Below are 18,742 nucleotides of genomic sequence, written 5' to 3'. Positions count from 1 at the left end.
GTACACAGTGTGAGTACAAGAATGTACACAGGACTCTCCAGTACACAGTGTGAGTACAAGAATGTACACAGGACTGGCCAGTACACAGTGTGAGTGTAAGAATGTACACAGGACTCTCCAGTACACAGTGTGAGTACAAGAATGTACACAGGACTCTCCAGTACACATGTGAGTGTAAGAATGTACACAGGACTGACCAGTACACAGTGTGAGTACAAGAATGTACACAGGACTGTCCAGTACACAGTGAGTATAAGAATGTACACAGGACTCTCCAGTACACAGTGAGTGTAAGAATGTACACAGGACTCTCCAGTACACAGTGTGAGTGTAAGAATGTACACAGGACTGGCCAGTACACAGTGTGAGTGTAAGAATGTACACAGGACTCTCCAGTACACAGTGTGAGTGTAAGAATGTACACAGGACTGACCAGTACACAGTGAGTGTAAGAATGTACACAGGACTCTCCAGTACACAGTGTGAGTGTAAGAATGTACACAGGACTCTCCAGTACACAGTGTGAGTGTAAGAATGTACACAGGACTGTCCAGTACACAGTGTGAGTGTAAGAATGTACACAGGACTCTCCAGTACACAGTGTGAGTACAAGAATGTACACAGGACTCTCCAGTACACATGTGAGTGTAAGAATGTACACAGGACTGACCAGTACACAGTGTGAGTACAAGAATGTACACAGGACTGTCCAGTACACAGTGAGTGTAAGAATGTACACAGGACTGTCCAGTACACAGTGTGAGTGTAAGAATGTACACAGGACTGACCAGTACACAGTGTGAGTGTAAGAATGTACACAGGACTCTCCAGTACACAGTAAGTGTAAGAATGTACACAGGACTCTCCAGTACACAGTGTGAGTGTAAGAATGTACACAGGACTCTCCAGTACACAGTAAGTGTAAGAATGTACACAGGACTCTCCAGTACACAGTGTGAGTGTAAGAATGTACACAGGACTCTCCAGTACACAGTGTGAGTGTAAAGGAATGTACACAGGACTGTCCAGGGGCTTCCCAGAACCACATTTACTTAAAACATAAAAAAAACAGGAAAGATTTGCCAGAACCAATATGATCAATGCATCACAAGTTAACAACAACTAGGAATTGTGATTATATCTACATAATTAATTAATTATTATTAGGTAAAAGATTTATATAGTTAGTATTAATTGTTATTAATAGATAGTAATTAATTATATAATTCAAGAATTTGGAAACTCGAATGTGTTGTGATCGTATTGTTGATAAATACATATACAGTATAAATATATATATCGGTAAGTTTTATATTGCGGCTTATAGAAGAGTAAGAACACTGTGTCATTATTGTGATTTTGATGAAGTTTATTAAAGTTGAATACATGTAATATAATTGTTATATATTATAGAGGAGGTCCGTCTGGCAGCCCAGGGCAGGAGCTACGTATGTTTCTCTTGTAAACAAATATATTTTTTTTTAGTTTTATATCGGTATTTCTTATGTTTAGATATACACTTCTTTCTATATATTTTATATAAATGTTTATTGTTGAATCCAGTTATTAGAATGTATTAGGATAATGTAGATATGTAAATGAGTTGTGAAGAAAGAGACGAGGCGCCAACATTGGGGTGACAGTTGCCAGATGTATCTGCGGTGATGGCGAACTATGTACCTGGGGAATAACACCTCGATAACCTCTTCCTTGAGGCCAGGCCGCACCTCTCCCACACCTTACACCAGCAGTAGCACTCCGGGCGGGGTTACAGGGGACGTGAAGGGTTAGAGAGAGAGAGAGAGGTGCGGACGGCCGAGGTTCAATATGCAGGCGGCGGCGTAGTGGCAGCAGCGGCGACAGTGGCGGCGGCTCTCCCTCTCTCTCTCTCTCTCTCTCACTCACTCTCTGCCTCTCACTCTGACTCTCACAGTGGTGGAGGTGTGAGTGAGAGCGCCGCCAGCAGCAGCAGCAGTAGGGGATGGAGTTCGAGGACTACGAGAGCCTGCCGGTGGGCAGTGTCGGGGTGCACATGACGGCGGGCGCCCTGGCCGGGGTCATGGAGCACTGCCTCATGTTCCCCATCGACTCCGTCAAGGTGCGTCCCTCTAGCCTCCTGGGGGCCAGGGGTCGCCTGGGGGGCACAGACACCACCTCCAGGGGGCCCAGGACGCCGGGCCCAGGACGCCGGGCCCAGGACGCCTGGGGGCCCATAACCACCTCCTCTAGCCTCCTGGGGGCCCACAGCCACCACCTTCAGCCTCCTGGGGTCGCCTGGGGGCCACAGTCACCTCCTCCAGCCTCCTGGGGGCCACAGTCACCTCCTCCAGCCTCCAGGGGTCACCTGGGGGCCACAACCACCACCTCCAGCAGCAGCAGCAGCCTGGGGTTACCCGTGGGGGCCCTGGGGACCTTCTCCTCCAGCCTGGGGTCACTCTGGGCCCCTGGGGACGCCTCGCCACCACCCCTCGGAGGGCCCTCGCCAGGTCTCGCCTCCCCAGCAGGTTATGTCCTGCCTGGAGGCCCTCCAGGTGCCCCAAGTGTGTCATGTGAAGGCCCTCCAGGTGCCCCAAGTGTGTCGTGTGAAGGCCCTTCAGGTGCCCCAAGTGTGTCATGTGAAGGCCCTCCAGGTGCCCCAAGTGTGTCATGTGAAGGCCCTCCAGGTGCCCCAAGTGTGTCATGTGAAGGCCCTCCAGGTGCCCCAAGTGTGTCGTGCCTGGAGGCCCTCCAGATGCCCCAAGTGTGTCGTGGCTGGAGGCCCTCCAGATGCCCCAAGTGTGTCGTGGCTGGAGGCCCTCCAGATGCCCCAGGTGTGTCGTGGCTGGAGGCCCTCCAGATGCCCCAGGTGTGTCGTGTGAAGGCCCTCCAGGTGCCCCAAGTGTGTCTTGTGAAGGCCCTCCAGGTGCCCCAAGTGTGTCTTGTGAAGGCCCTCCAGGTGCCCCGAGTGTGTCGTGCCTGGAGGCCCTCCAGATGCCCCAGGTGTGTCGTGTGAAGGCCCTCCAGATGCCCCAGGTGTGTCGTGGCTGGAGGCCCTCCAGATGCCCCAGGTGTGTCGTGGCTGGAGGCCCTCCAGATGCCCCAAGTGTGTCGTGGCTGGAGGCCCTCCAGATGCCCCAAGTGTGTCGTGGCTGGAGGCCCTCCAGATGCCCCAGGTGTGTCGTGGCTGGAGGCCCTCCAGATGCCCCAGGTGTGTCGTGGCTGGAGGCCCTCCAGATGCCCCAAGTGTGTCGTGGCTGGAGGCCCTCCAGATGCCCCAGGTGTGTCGTGCCTGGAGGCCCTCCAGATGCCCCAAGTGTGTCGTGGCTGGAGGCCCTCCAGATGCCCCAGGTGTGTCGTGGCTGGAGGCCCTCCAGATGCCCCAGGTGTGTCGTGTGAAGGCCCTCCAGGTGCCCCAAGTGTGTCGTGTGAAGGCCCTCCAGGTGCCCCGAGTGTGTCGTGCCTGGAGGCCCTTCAGGTGCCCCGAGTGTGTCGTGGCTGGAGGCCCTCCAGATTCCCCAAGTGTGTCGTGGCTGGAGGCCCTCCAGATTCCCCAAGTGTGTCGTGGCTGGAGGCCCTCCAGATGCCCCAGGTGTGTCGTGGCTGGAGGCCCTCCAGATGCCCCAGGTGTGTCGTGGCTGGAGGCCCTCCAGATGCCCCAGGTGTGTCGTGTGAAGGCCCTCCAGGTGCCCCAAGTGTGTCGTGTGAAGGCCCTCCAGGTGCCCCAAGTGTGTCGTGTGAAGGCCCTCCAGGTGCCCCAAGTGTGTCGTGTGAAGGCCCTCCAGGTGCCCCGAGTGTGTCGTGCCTGGAGGCCCTCCAGATGCCCCAATTGTGTCGTGGCTGGAGGCCCTCCAGATGCCCCAGGTGTGTCGTGGCTGGAGGCCCTCCAGGTGCCCCAAGTGTGTCGTGGCTGGAGGCCCTCCAGATGCCCCAGGTGTGTCGTGTGAAGGCCCTCCAAGCCCCCCAAGTGTGTCCCACACCCGCATAGTAAAGGTGGCTTCCCCCACACCTGCAGTTGTATTCGGGAATTCAATATTGCAACATTAACTTCAGTGTGTTTTGGAAAGTTTGTTTTTGATCCAAATATGCGAAGTGATCTCTGACAGATTTTGACCACATAGGCCTATGGTTGTGGAGGCAGAGGAGCAGGCTTGCCTGGTGCTTGAGAGGTTGCTGCAGGCTTGCAGCCCCAGGTGTGTGTGGACATGTGTGTAACATATGGCTCTCGCTACCATACAGCAGGCTTGCAGCCCCAGGTGTGTGTGGACATGTGTGTAACATATGGCTCTCGCTACCATACAGCAGGCTTGCAGCCCCAGGTGTGTGTGGACATGTGTGTAACATATGGCTCTCGCTACCATACAGCAGGCTTGCAATCACAGGTGTGTGTGGACATGTGTGCAACATATGGCTCTCGCTACCATACAGCAGGCTTGCAATCCCAGGTGTGAGTGGACATGTGTGCAACATATGGCTCTCGCTACCATACAGCAGGCTTGCAGCCCCAGGTGTGTGTGGACATGTGTGTAACATATGGCTCTCGCTACCATACAGCAGGCTTGCAACCCCAGGTGTGTGTGGACATGTGTGCAACATATGGCTCTCGCTACCATACAGCAGGCTTGCAATCCCAGGTGTGTGTGGACATGTGTGCAACATATGGCTCTCGCTACCATACAGCAGGCTTGCAGCCCCAGGTGTGTGTGGACATGTGTGTAACATATGGCTCTCGCTACCATACAGCAGGCTTGCAGCCCCAGGTGTGTGTGGACATGTGTGCAACATACGGCTCTCGCTACCATACAGCAGGCTTGCAATCCCAGGTGTGTGTGGACATGTGTGCAACATATGGCTCTCGCTACCATACAGCAGGCTTGCAGCCCCAGGTGTGTGTGGACATGTGTGCAACATATGGCTCTCACTACCCTGCAGCTGTTGCATCCTGCAGCCTGGATTAGGCGGGATATGTTGCACAAAATGTTGTGTGTGTGTGCATGACAGGCTTGCAGGCGGGGACAGTGTCATGTCATGTCATGCTGGACACACGATGACGCGCTGATGGACTCTTACCCCTTCCCTGTCTTACCTAACATGACCCACCACCACCCCTACCCCCTACCCTTGCCTCCCACCACCTACCACCACCACCCCTACCCCATAACCCCACCCCTACCCCCCTCCCTACCCTCCACCACCCCTACCCATAACCCCACCCCTACCCACCTCCCTACCCTTCACCACCCCTACCCCCCTCCCTACCCTTCACCACCCCTACCCCCCTCCCTACCCCTCTCCCTACCCTCCACCACCCCTACCCTCACCCTTACCACCACCACCACCCTCACCCATTACACCACCCTTACCACCCCCCTACACCTCTACCATCACCCACACCCCTACCACCACCACTACCCTCACCCATTACACCACCCCTACCATCACCCCACACTCCTACCACCACCCCACACCCCTACCACCACCCCACACTCCTACCACCACCCCACACCCCTACCACCACCCCACACCCCTACCACCACCACCCCACACCCCTACCACAACAACCCACACCCCTACCACCACCACCCACACCCCTATCACCACCACCCACACCCCTATCACCATCACCCACACCCCTATCACCATCACCCACACCCCTATCACCATCACCCACACCCCTATCACCATCACCCACACCCCTATCACCATCACCCACACCCCTATCACCATCATCCCTACCCCTCTACCCTTACCACCACCCCTACCCACACCACCCCTACCACCACCACCCCTACCCACACCACCCCTACCCACACCACCCCTACCCACACCACCCCTACCCACACCACCCCTACCACCACCACCCCTACCACCACCACCCCTACCCACACCACCCCTACCCACACCACCCCTACCACCACCACCCCTACCCACACCCCCGAACTCCAAATGAGACCCGAGACAGCCTAAGACAACTCCTAAGCTAACCATATAAAGAATGCCTGGGAGGATCCACCACACAGGTTCGAACTGTCATCATGGCTCCAAGGGAGATTTTTCTAATACAGTATGAAGAATTTTAACAATTAGAGAATTAACTGTTGAATTGGCTTGTATGCCCCATAGTGAGGTGTGGTCAACAATGACCCCTATCCATGCTGGAGATTAAAGTGTGGCACGTCGACAGTTGTCAGCTGTAAATGTGTACTCGATAAGTCTGGCCGCTGTGTTTAGCTTTGTTACTGATATATTATCGGTAACTTTCCTATGATATCTGATATATTATCTCTCCAATCTGTGAATTGCCCCATGGGCTGTGTGTCCACCTGTGAAGTGCCCCATGCCTGTGTATGTGGGCTATGAAGTGCCCCATGCCTGTGTGTGTGTGTATGTGGGCTATGAAGTGCCCCATGCCTGTGTGTGTGTGTATGTGGGCTATGAAGTGCCCCATGCCTGTGTGTGTGTGTGTGTGTGTGGGCTATGAAGTGCCCCATGCCTGTGTGTGTGTGGGCTATGAAGTGCCCCATGCCTGTGTGTGTGTGGGCTATGAAGTGCCCCATGCCTGTGTGTGTGTGTATGTGGGCTATGAAGTGCCCCATGCCTGTGTGTGTGTGTGTATGTGGGCTATGAAGTGCCCCATGCCTGTGTGTGTGTGTGTGTGGGCTATGAAGTGCCCCATGCCTGTGTGTGTGTGTGTGTGGGCTATGAAGTGCCCCATGTACTCACCTAATTGTGCTTGTGAAGGTTGAGCTTTGTCTCTTTGGTCCCGGGTTGTGTCATGGTCATGGGCTGTGTAATTACCTAAGTAATTACCTAAGTGTAGTTACAGGATGAGAGCTACGCTCGTGGTGTCCCGTCTTCCCAGCACTCTTTGTCATATAATGCTTTGAAACTACTGACGGTCTTGGCCTCCACCACCTTCTCACTTAACTTGTTCCAACCGTCTACCACTCTATTTGCGAAGGTGAATTTTCTTATATTTCTTCGGCATCTGTGTTTAGCTAGTTTAAATCTATGACCTCTTGTTCTTGAAATTCCAGGTCTCAGGAAGTCTTCCCTGTCGATTTTATCAATTCCTGTAACTATTTTGTATGTAGTGATCATATCACCTCTTTTTCTTCTGTCTTCTAGTTTTGGCATATTTAATGCTTCTAACCTCTCCTCGTAGCTCTTGCCCTTCAGTTCTGGGAGCCACTTAGTAGCATGTCTTTGCACCTTTTCCAGTTTGTTGATGTGCTTCTTAAGATATGGGCACCACACAACAGCTGCATATTCTAGCTTTGGCCTAACAAAAGTCATGAACAATTTCTTTAGTATATCGCCATCCATGTATTTAAATGCAATTCTGAAGTTAGAAAGCATAGCATAGGCTCCTTGCACAATATTCTTTATGTGGTCCTCAGGTGATAGTTTTCTATCTAGAACCACTCCTAGATCTCTTTCTTTATCAGAATTCTTTAAAGATTTCTCACATAATATATAGGTTGTGTGGGGTCTATGTTCTCCTATTCCACATTCCATAACATGACATTTATTAACATTAAATTCCATTTGCCAAGTGGTGCTCCATATACTTATTTTGTCCAGGTCTTCTTGAAGGGCATGACAGTCATCTAAATTTCTTATCCTTCCTATTATCTTAGCATCATCAGCAAACATGTTCATATAATTCTGTATACCAACTGGTAGATCATTTATGTACACAATAAACATCACTGGTGCAAGAACTGAACCCTGTGGTACTCCACTTGTGACATTTCTCCATTCTGATACATTGCCTCTGATTACTGCCCTCATTTTTCTATCAGTCAGAAAATTTTTCATCCATGATAGAAGCTTACCTGTCACCCCTCCAATATTTTCCAGTTTCCAGAACAACCTCTTATGTGGAACTCTGTCGAAAGCCTTTTTTAGGTCCAGATAGATGCAGTCAACCCAACCATCTCTTTCCTGTAATATCTCTGTGGCTCGATCATAGAAACTGAGTAAATTCGATACACAGGATCTTCCAGATCGAAAACCATACTGTCTGTCTGATATTATATCATTTCTCTCTAGGTGTTCTACCCATTTAGTTTTGATTAGTTTTTCCAATACTTTCACTATTACACTTGTCAATGATACAGGTCTATAATTGAGGGGGTCTTCCCTGCTGCCACTTTTGTAGATTGGAACTATGTTAGCCTGTTTCCACCCGTCTGCTACGATTCCTGTACACAGGGATGCCTGAAAGATCAGGTGAAGTGGAATGCTGAGCTCAGATGCACATTCTCTCAGAACCCATGGTGAAACGCCATCTGGGCCAGCTGCTTTGTTCTTACCGAGCTCCTTGAGCATTTTTTCCACTTCGTCTCTAGACACCTCTATGTGTTCTATGTTGTTCTCTGGAATTCTTATTGTATCTGGTTCCCTAAAGATTTCATTTTGTACAAACACACTTTGGAACTTTTCGTTTAGTGTTTCACACATTTCCTTTGTGTGTGTGTGTCACCAATCTGTGAAGTGCCCCATGGGCTGTGTGTGTGTGTCCAAGCGGTGAAGTGCCCCATGGGCTGTGTGTGTGTGTGTCCAAGCGGTGAAGTGCCCCATGGGCTGTGTGTGTGTCCAAGCGGTGAAGTGCCCCATGGGCTGTGTGTGTGTGTGTCCAAGCGGTGAAGTGCCCCATGGGCTGTGTGTGTGTGTGTCCAAGCGGTGAAGTGCCCCATGGGCTGTGTGTGTGTGTGTCCAAGCGGTGAAGTGCCCCATGGGCTGTGTGTGTGTGTGTCCAAGCGGTGAAGTGCCCCATGGGCTGTGTGTGTGTGTGTCCAAGCGGTGAAGTGCCCCATGGGCTGTGAGTGTGTGTGTGTCCAAGCGGTGAAGTGCCCCATGGGCTGTGTGTGTGTGTGTGTGTCCAAGCGGTGAAGTGCCCCATGGGCTGTGTGTGTGTGTGTGTGTCCAAGCGGTGAAGTGCCCCATGGGCTGTGTGTGTGTGTGTCCAAGCGGTGAAGTGCCCCATGGGCTGTGTGTGTGTGTGTCCAAGCGGTGAAGTGCCCCATGGGCTGTGTGTGTGTGTGTCCAAGCAGTGAAGTGCCCCATGGGCTGTGTGTGTGGCCAAGTGGTGAAGTGCCCCATGGGCTGTGTGTGTGGCCAAGTGGTGAAGTGCCCCATGGGCTGTGTGTGTGTGTGTCCAAGCGGTGAAGTGCCCCATGGGCTGTGTGTGTGGCCAAGTGGTGAAGTGCCCCATGGGCTGTGTGTGTGTGTGTCCAAGTGGTGAAGTGCCCCATGGGCTAATGTGTGGCCAAGTGGTGAAGTGCCCCATGGGCTGTGTGTGTGGCCAAGTGGTAAAGTGCAGCATGGGCTGTGTGTGTGTCCAAGTGGTGAAGTGCCCCATGGGCTGTGTGTGTGGCCAAGTGGTGAAGTGCCCCATGGGCTGTGAGTGTGTCCAAGTGGTGAAGTGCCCCATGGGCTGTGTGTGTGGCCAAGTGGTGAAGTGCCCCATGGGCTGTGTGTGTGTCCAAGTGGTGAAGTGCCCCATGGGCTGTGTGTGTGGCCAAGTGGTAAAGTGCCCCATGGGCTGTGTGTGTGTCCAAGTGGTGAAGTGCCCCATGGGCTGTGTGTGTGGCCAAGTGGTGAAGTGCCCCATGGGCTGTGTGTGTGTCCAAGTGGTGAAGTGCCCCATGGGCTGTGTGTGTGGCCAAGTGGTAAAGTGCAGCATGGGCTGTGTGTGTGTCCAAGTGGTGAAGTGCCCTATGGGCTGTGTGTATGGCCAAGTGGTGAAGTGCCCCATGGGCTGTGTGTATGTACTCACATAATTGTGCTTGTGGGGGTCATGCTTCAGTTCTTTGGTCCTGCCTCTTTGCCGTCAATCTACTGGTGTACAGATTCCTGAGCCTGTCTTACCTGGATCTTACCTGAAGAGGATCTCTGGAAGTTCCTCTACTCCCTGAGCCTGGACTGAGGCAAGGCTCGACTTGTGATAATGTGGTCCAGCAGGCTGTATTGGGCTCTATCATATCTTCAATTGAAACAGTGTATGGAGTCTGCATCCACCACATCACTTCCCAATTCATTCCATTTGTTAATTACTTCCGACATTGAAAAAGTTCTTTATAATGTCTGTGGCACATTTGGTTACTCAATTTTCACCTGTATTCACCTAGTTATGCTTGCGGTGGGCTGAGCTCTGCTCTTTTGGCCCACCTATCAACTGTCAATCCACTGTTATTAACTACTAAATTTTGTTTTTTCTCCCACACACACATACACACCACCCAGGAAGCAGCCCATAACAGCTGTCTAACTCCCAGGTACCTGTTTACTGCTAGGTAACAGAGGCGTCATTTGAAACTGCCCATTTGTCTCTGCCTTGTCCGGGAATCAAACCCGGGCCACAGGATTACGAGTGCCGCACGCTGTTCACTCGGCTACCAGACCCCTGTACTGTGACCACTTGTGTTCCCTTGTACATTTACTCCCTGTGGTAAATAATGTCTTTATTCAACATGGAAGGGGGGGTACATAAGTTAAATGTACCTTATCAATTTCCTAGAGAATTTTATATGTGGTGATCATGTCTACCCGAACTCTTCTGTCTTTCACTGACATAATGTCCAATTCACGCAGCCTTTGTTTGTAACTCATTCTGCACAGTTTTGGGATTAGTCTAGTGGCATACCTTTTGAGTGTGTGTGCGCGCCCAAGCAGTAAAGTGTCCATGTGTGTATCATGGACATGAAGTGTCCCTGTGTGTATCCATGCAGTTGACACATGCCCATGGGGGACACAATGTTTATACAGTGTCAAAGTGCTCAGCGAAGTGTGTATGGGCCTCCCTACATGTAGAAACAGTGAAGTGCTTTTGGCCTGGTGTGTGTGTAATTACATAGGTGTAGTTACAGGATGAGCTGTGCTCGTGGTGTCCCGTCTTCACAGCACTGTCATGTAATTACCTAAGTGTAGTTACAGGATGAGAGCTACGCTCGTGGTGTCCCATCTTCCCAGCACTCTTTGCCATACAGCGCTTTGAAACCTACTAACGGTCTTGGCCTCCACCACCACCTCACTTAACTTGTTCCAACCGTCTACCTACTCTGTTTGCGAAAGTGAATTTTCGTATTTCTTCGGCATCTGTGTTTAGTTAGTTTAAATCTATGACCTCTTGTTCTTGAAGTTCCAGGTCTTGGGAAATCTTCCTTATCAATTTTAGCTATTCCTGTTACTATTTTGTACCTAGTGATCATATCACCTCTTTTTCTTCTGTCTTCTAGTTTTGTCATATTTAATGCCTCTTAACCTCTCCTCGTAGCTCTTGCCCTTCAGTTCTGGGAGCCACTTAGTAGCATGTCTTTGCACCTTTTCCAGTTTGTTGATGTGCTTCTTAAGATATGGGCACCACACAACCGCTGCATATTCTAGCTTTGGCCTAATAAAAGTCGTGAACAATTTCTTTAGTATTTCGCCATCCATGTATTTCAAAGCAATTCTGAAGTTAGAAAGCGTAGCATGTGTGTCCAAGCAGTGATGTACCCCCATGGGCTGTGTGTGTGTGTCCGTCCAAACAGTGAAGAGTCTCATGAGCCTGTGTGTAATTACCTAAGTGTAGTTGCAAGATGGGAGCTACATTCATGGTGTACCATCTTCCCATTTTCGTCTTGATTGTTCCAACCATCTACCATTGTTTGCAAAAGTGAATTTTCTAATTTTGGGGGGGGGGGGCAACTTTGTTTCCATAGCTTAATTTTGTGACCTCTTTTCTTGAAGTTCCAGGTTTCAATGAATCATCTCTAGATTTTGTCAATTCTCATTAATATTTTGTATGTAATGATCATATCACCTCTATTTCTTCTGTCTTCTTGTTTTGGCATATTTAACGCCTCTCTTCGTTGCTCTTGTCTTTCAGTTCCAGAAGCCTATTTTATTATATATCTTTGCACCTCTACAGTAAATGTGCTTCTTGAGATATGGACACCTTACAACTGCTGCATGTTTCATTTTTGGTCTCACAAAAGTCATGAATAGTTTCTTCAGGGTTTCACCATTTATGTATCATTAATTAATAACACTTTCGCGCTATCCTGGACGCGCCGGCGCGTCCGGTTTTGTCTAACGTAAACGCATAGTGGACATAAAGTTATGTCTTCTTTTAAAATATTTGTATAAAATTCAATTTTAATCCGATTTCATTGGGGTTTGTTTCAAACGACACGCCATGAAGTTCTCTTTCTCACCGCTAGGCCGCCTGGCGCGTCGGCCTACCCGGTCACGTGACGGGCCCATTGTTTTCGTGTCACGTGTCGTGAGTCGATCACGCTCCCCTCGCGCGCCAAACTCGAGCATTTTTACCCGTTTCCGTGTGGATTATACCCAATTACTTCATCAAAAATGGATCAAGGTCAAGGCCCAAGCACTTCTACGCCCAAGGAAGCCTCCAGGTCATCGAGAGTGGACAAAATAACCCAAATTTTTAAGAAGTGGAGCGGAGTGAAGCTCACACCAACGAAAATTCCAGGCCTTGTGGAGGATTTATCAGAAGCTGAAGGTGATGTAGAGGTATTGGAGGAAGATTTTGGAACCCACAACGATTATAGTGTACCTAGAGCTAGTTCCTGTTCTGGGGTTCCAGTTTTCCGGGTCGTTGACAAGGTCCTTTCTTTTAGTCTGTGGTCTTGTTTTTGTTAGGGCACATGGCATCCGCCTCCCGGATCCTTCCCTCTTTTCCTTATCTGTGGTGAGGTAGCTCCTGGGAGCCAATGGGGCTCCCCCCAGGAAACCAGCGTTGAATGTAATGAAACACCTTTTTCCGGGTGAGTCTAGGAGGCTCCTCAGCGTCCCTCCCTCCCTCCCGATCAGCGGTGTTTTCTCGCTTTTTTACATCCAGCCTAAGAACTGAAAGTTGGGTCGCCAGCAGGTGGGTCTAGGCTGGGGCTCCCCCTACCCCCCTCCCGGGGAGGGGGGGTTACGCAGACAGTGGCGCAGCAACATGATAATGTCATGCTAGTTTGGTAATTTTCGTTTGGGGGAGTTCTGTCCACTTGTTCGGCCTTCGGTAGGAATAGTTTTAGCAGAATAGGGGTTTGTTTTGGGAAGCTGACCTTTCTGTGTGCCTGTCCTGGTCGATGGCAGACATAGAATGCTCCCAACCACAGGGGGTCTCTGTAGGCCACTGTTCCTTATGCCTCTCTAGAGGGGGCCAGGTTCGGTTGTTCAACGTCCTCCCAGCGAGCATAAGAAATATTGCCGGAACAACCGTGGACATCTTCAAGAGAAAACTGGACGGTTTTCTAAGAGAAGTTCCGGATCAGCCGGGCTGTGGTGGGTACGTGGCCCTGCGGGCCGCTCCAAGCAACAGCCTGGTGGACCAAACTCTCACAAGTCGAGCCTGGCCTCGGGCTGGGCTTGGGGAGTAGAAGAACTCCCAGAACCCCATCAACCAGGTATCAACCAGGTTCTGGCTCGTGGTCCCCGGTAGGCAAGAACTCCATGCATTGACTGATGCCAGAAAGATATACATATCCATTCAACCTGGATAGCTCCAGGGAGCCTCGGGGACACGCCCAGAAAATGGCGTTTTATTACTTTAAATGTTTTTTTTTTTTTTTTTTTTTTTTTCAAAATGTTTTATTTATTTTATATTCTACAAAAACACGTCAATGGTTTGCAACACCTCAGCAGTCACCCCTTTACATCCCAACATCTTTAATTAAACAAAACAAAAAATTTATTTGCATCGTCGGAGGCGTCCTGAAAATGTGTGAGAAGCAGTGGGAACGCACCAGTGTGGTTTTCTCGTTATTGAAACGAGCGTTTGCCAATCGAGACAAATTGTTGGCAATCGTCGCGTTCATAATTCAAAATGCTCGTAAATTAAGGCGCTCGTCACTCGAGGTTCCACTGTATATACATGTTATATATAACTGTTTACACTTTTGTGCACCTTAATGAACCACAACGCTGGCTGGTGAGGGGTTATAATTTCATAACCATGATCCGAAGTCTGCCTAGCACCATATACATCTTGCACCAAGTTGTTGGTACACGCAATGAACCTATTTTATTTTTCTTCATATCTTTATTGATATTGCCTAGTTTTTTCAAATGCAATGCTGTACTGGACTGTCAATAGTGATATTTTCATCAAAGAACATGTACATGATAGGTATGCACAGATTTATTTGTCATTAATGTGTACACAATACTATATTCTTTGAAGAATTAAACAGTTTTTGTTGTAATTACGGTATATACATCTGTCATATATAGCTACTATATCTATATTTTCATAAACCATAACAAACCACACTGCTATTATCAGATTCCTGTCACTACGAATCATTTTCCACAAGATTATTTTCTAACGGAACATGACATATTGCATGATGCGTAGATGCACAGATCTGTGTGATCTGAATGTCTGCCTCCTGTTGTGAACATCATAGATGTCTGTTCACTTCATGCGGGACCAAAGAGCCAGAGCTCAACCCCCGCAAACACAACTAGGTGAGTACTTATATCTGAACCTTGTATATAGTTTTTATTACAGTCAGGGGGTCACTATCATCACAAAATAATTAGCAATTACTTATTTCATTCATCATTATTAGGTGGTGCTGTGATGTGAGCTGCTCCTACATGTGCCAGCCTTGGTGTCACTGGCAGTACTGAGGCTCTCTGTCTGGAGGGATGCAGACAGTTTTTCTCCAAGATGGCGTCTGTTTACTGGAGGCCTGTATAACAGGAGCCTCGTGTACCCGTGGGAGTTTTGAATCGTTTCATTAGACCTAAAAATAAGTTTTCTTGGTGGGCCCACCACCTGTTAAGAGATATCTCGCTATGCGCAGTTCAGGGGTTAATGAATTTAATGGGAAAGACTTGTTAGGCAAGGAAGTAAATGTGATGTATGGCTAGTTTTGTGAGATATATGATGGAGTCAGAAATTTTTATTCCAGAACAGAGATACAAAACTAGGAAACAGGATTGACTTAAACCCATTGGCAGTAATTGGGATTGGCAGTAATCAGAGGCAAGGTATCAGACTGAAGTGTTTTAAGAATTTTGATGAAAGAAAGATCTAGGGATGGTTCTAGATAAAAAAAAAAAATTGCATAAAGATGAGACAAAGATCAATGTGTGAGTAGCGTATGCTGTGGTTTCCAACTTCTAAATTGCTTTTAACCACTGTCCTGCCCAAACCTTCATATCACAGGCGAAGCTTGTTTGCTACCTATAATATGACGTTTGTTAGTATATCAGGTTCAAAATTCCCGCGGGTATATGGGGCTCGAATCCTGTTCCTCAGGATTCCAATAAACTGACACCATCTTGGAAAAAAAATTGTCTGCATCCCTCATGGCTGTGAGAGCCTCGGTACTGCCAGAGTGACTAAGGCATGTAGACCAAGTACCAGTTGTGCTGGTCGAGGCCTGGCTGTGAGAGCCTCGGTACTGCCAGAGTGACTAAGGCATGTAGACCAAGTACCAGTTGTGCTGGTCGAGGCCTGGCTGTGAGAGCCTCAGTACTGCCAGAGTGACTAAGGCATGTAGACCAAGTACCAGTTGTGCTGGTCGAGGCCTGGCTGTGAGAGCCTCGGTACTGCCAGAGTGACTAAGGCATGTAGACCAAGTACCAGTTGTGCTGGTCGAGGCCTGGCTGCGAGAGCCTCAGTACTGCCAGAGTGACTAAGGCATGTAGACCAAGTACAAGCTGTGCAAGTCGGGGCTATAGCACCACTTAATAATGTATAAAATAAGCAACTGCAATGATAGCTACATAGATGATCATAACTAATAACCACTATATATAAGGTTTAGATATCAGTGAACACACATCTATGTTATTCACAACGGGAGGCAGACATTCAGAGCACACGGCCGAGGTTTTGTGCATCTGTGCAACCTCTTGTTCCTTTAGGAAATATTTATGTGGAAAATGATTTGTATTCTTGATTTAGTGACAGGACTCTGATAGTAATAGCAATGTGTATAGTATATTTCTGGGTATTTTGCTGCATCAGGTGCCATCGTATGCTGAAGTCAGCTGGTAATAGAGTGTAGCTCTATGCTGTATTAAGATTTTTACCACGCCTACCAGAATTACTTGGCGGTTTGTTATTTCTAAACACACACACAGCTATATATGATGTGTGTACTGTATATATATAGTGTAATAACAAAAACACTTCTATTGTTCTAAGAATAGAATGTGTCACTAAATATGAGCACCCTATTTTTAAGCATGGCGATGTTCTACACAATTAACTATATAAATACCTCAAATTATAAAGTATTGAATAATATTACTACAAAAAACTAGATAAAAAGTCAACATTGAGAGTGATTGAAATCATTGTGTAAGGATATCTTTGCAGCACTTGCCGATACCGAGCAGCTGTGGTGATAAGCTGACCTTGGGTCGTGGTTGTCAGATCATAACTTGCCATACAGGCTTATTTCTTCATTATGGTGTAATATCTTGAGGTTATCTTGAGATGATTTCGGGGCTTTAGTGTCCCCGCGGCCCGGTCCTCGACCAGGCCTCCACCCCCAGGACGCAGCCCGTGACAGCTGACTAACACCCAGGTACCTATTTTACTGCTAGGTAACAGGGGCATAGGGTGAAAGAAACTCTGCCCATCGTTTCTCGCCGGCGCCTGGGATCGAACCCAGGACCACAGGATCACAAGTCCAGCGTGCTGTCCGCTCGGCCGACCGGCTCCCTGTACAAAAATGTTGTTGTATAAAATGTGTGTGTAGTGTAATAACAGCAAAAACTGTGTTTTATTCTTCTAAGACTTGAATGAGTCACTAAATATGAGCACCATATATTTAAGCGTAGCTGAGCTCCACACATTTAACCATAGATATTCCAAAAATTACATACTCTTTAATAATATTATTGCAAAAAGATAAACTAGATTAAAAAAGCATTCGGAAACAATGAAATAATTTTACAAATTATTTTTGCAGCAACTAACGCTCCACACTGGTGAAAGTGTGGCCGAGTGACTCACCATTCAGCACCCATAAATTGCTAAACTTCTCTGTTCCATCATGGCCAAAGTAAATCATGTGCATCCTGTACAATATATTTATTTTTTTGTTCCCATGATCAGATAATGCATTTTAACGACATTAGAAGATGAAAAATTGGAGGGAATAATTTTTTCCAACTACCATGAGAATCACATGTAACTAAGGAGCAATACATTGGTTGAATACTGTACCTGGATGGCCAAATATTAAAGAAATCATTCATAACCTATTGTGAGACTAAAGTTGGAATATGCAGCAGTTGTATGGTGCCCATATCTCAAGAAGCACAACATCAAACTAGAAAAGGTTCAAAGACATGCAACTAAATGGCTTGACGACAGCCAGGACACCACTGACCGGGGCAGTCACACATTCCTGGGGAGCCCGGACACCACTGACCGGGGCAGTGTAAACATTCCTGGGGAGCCCGGACACCACTGACCGGGGCAGTCACACATTCCTGGTGAGCCCGGACACCACTGACCGGGGCAGTCACACATTCCTGGGGAGCCCGGACACCACTGACCGGGGCGGTGTAAACATTCCTGGGGAGCCCGGACACTGCTGACCGGGGTGGTCAAACATTCCCGGGGAGCCCGGACACCACTGACCAGGGTGGTCAAACATTCCTGGGGAGCCCGGACACCACTGACCGGGGTGGTCAAACATTCCTGAGGAGCCTGGACACCACTGACCGGGGTGGTCAAACATTCCCGGGGAGCCCGGACACCGCTGACCGGGGTGGTCAAACATTCCTGGTGAGCCCGGACACCACTGACCGGGGCGGTCAAACATTCCTGGGGAGCCTGGACACCACTGACCGGGGTGGTCAAACATTCCTGTGGAGCCCGGACACCACTGACCGGGGTGGTCAAACATTCCTGGGGAGCCTGGACACCACTGACCGGGGTGGTCAAACATCCCTGGGGAGACGGACACCACTGACCGGGGCGGTCAAACATTCCTGGGGAGCCTGGACACCACTGACCGGGGCGGTGTAAACATTCCTGGGGAGCCCGGACACCACTGACCGGGGTGGTGTAAACATTCCTGGGGAGCCTGGACACCACTGACCGGGGCGGTGTAAACATTCCTGGGGAGCCTGGACACCACTGACCGGGGCGGTCAAACATTCCTGAGGAGCCCGGACACCACTGACCGGGGCGGTCAAACATTCCTGAGGAGCCCGGACACCACTGACCGGGGCGGTGTAAACATTCCTGGGGAGCCCGGACACCACTGACCGGGGCGGTGTAAACATTCCTGGGGAGCCTGGACACCACTGACCGGGGTGGTGTAAACATTCCTGGGGAGACGGACACCACTGACCGGGGTGGTCAAACATTCCTGGGGAGCCCGGACACCACTGACCGGGGTGGTCAAACATTCCTGGGGAGCCCGGACACCACTGACCGGGGTGGTCAAACATTCCTGGGGAGCCCGGACACCACTGACCGGGGCGGTGTAAACATTCCTGGGGAGCCCGGACACCACTGACCGGGGTGGTCAAACATTCCTGGGGAGCCCGGACACCACTGACCGGGGTGGTGTAAACATTCCTGGGGAGCCCGGACACCACTGACCGGGGCGATGTAAACATTCCTGGGGAGACGGACACCACTGACCGGGACGGTGTAAACATTCCTGGGGAGACGGACACCACTGACCGGGGTGGTCACACATTCCTGGGGAGCCTGGACACCACTGACCGGGGCGGTGTAAACATTCCTGGGGAGCGTGGACACCACTGACCGGGGTGGTCA

General features: G+C 49.5%; 1 protein-coding gene across 1 annotated transcript in view; it reads left to right on the top strand.

Moving 5' to 3' along the window:
- Positions 1 to 1,638: 1,638 nt before the first annotated feature.
- Positions 1,639 to 18,742, top strand: part of LOC123770551 (mitoferrin-1) — a 30,580-nt gene continuing 13,476 nt past the window's right edge. The window contains exon 1 of the mRNA XM_045762563.2: positions 1,639 to 2,098. Coding sequence (XP_045618519.2) covers positions 1,982 to 2,098 — 117 coding nt within the window. The 5' untranslated portion in view covers positions 1,639 to 1,981. The remainder of the gene's footprint in view (positions 2,099 to 18,742) is intronic.

Source organism: Procambarus clarkii, chromosome 46 (genome assembly GCF_040958095.1).
Source record: "Procambarus clarkii isolate CNS0578487 chromosome 46, FALCON_Pclarkii_2.0, whole genome shotgun sequence".
Taxonomy (NCBI): Eukaryota; Metazoa; Arthropoda; class Malacostraca; order Decapoda; family Cambaridae; genus Procambarus; species Procambarus clarkii.
This window is presented reverse-complemented; position numbering and strand designations above follow the sequence as displayed.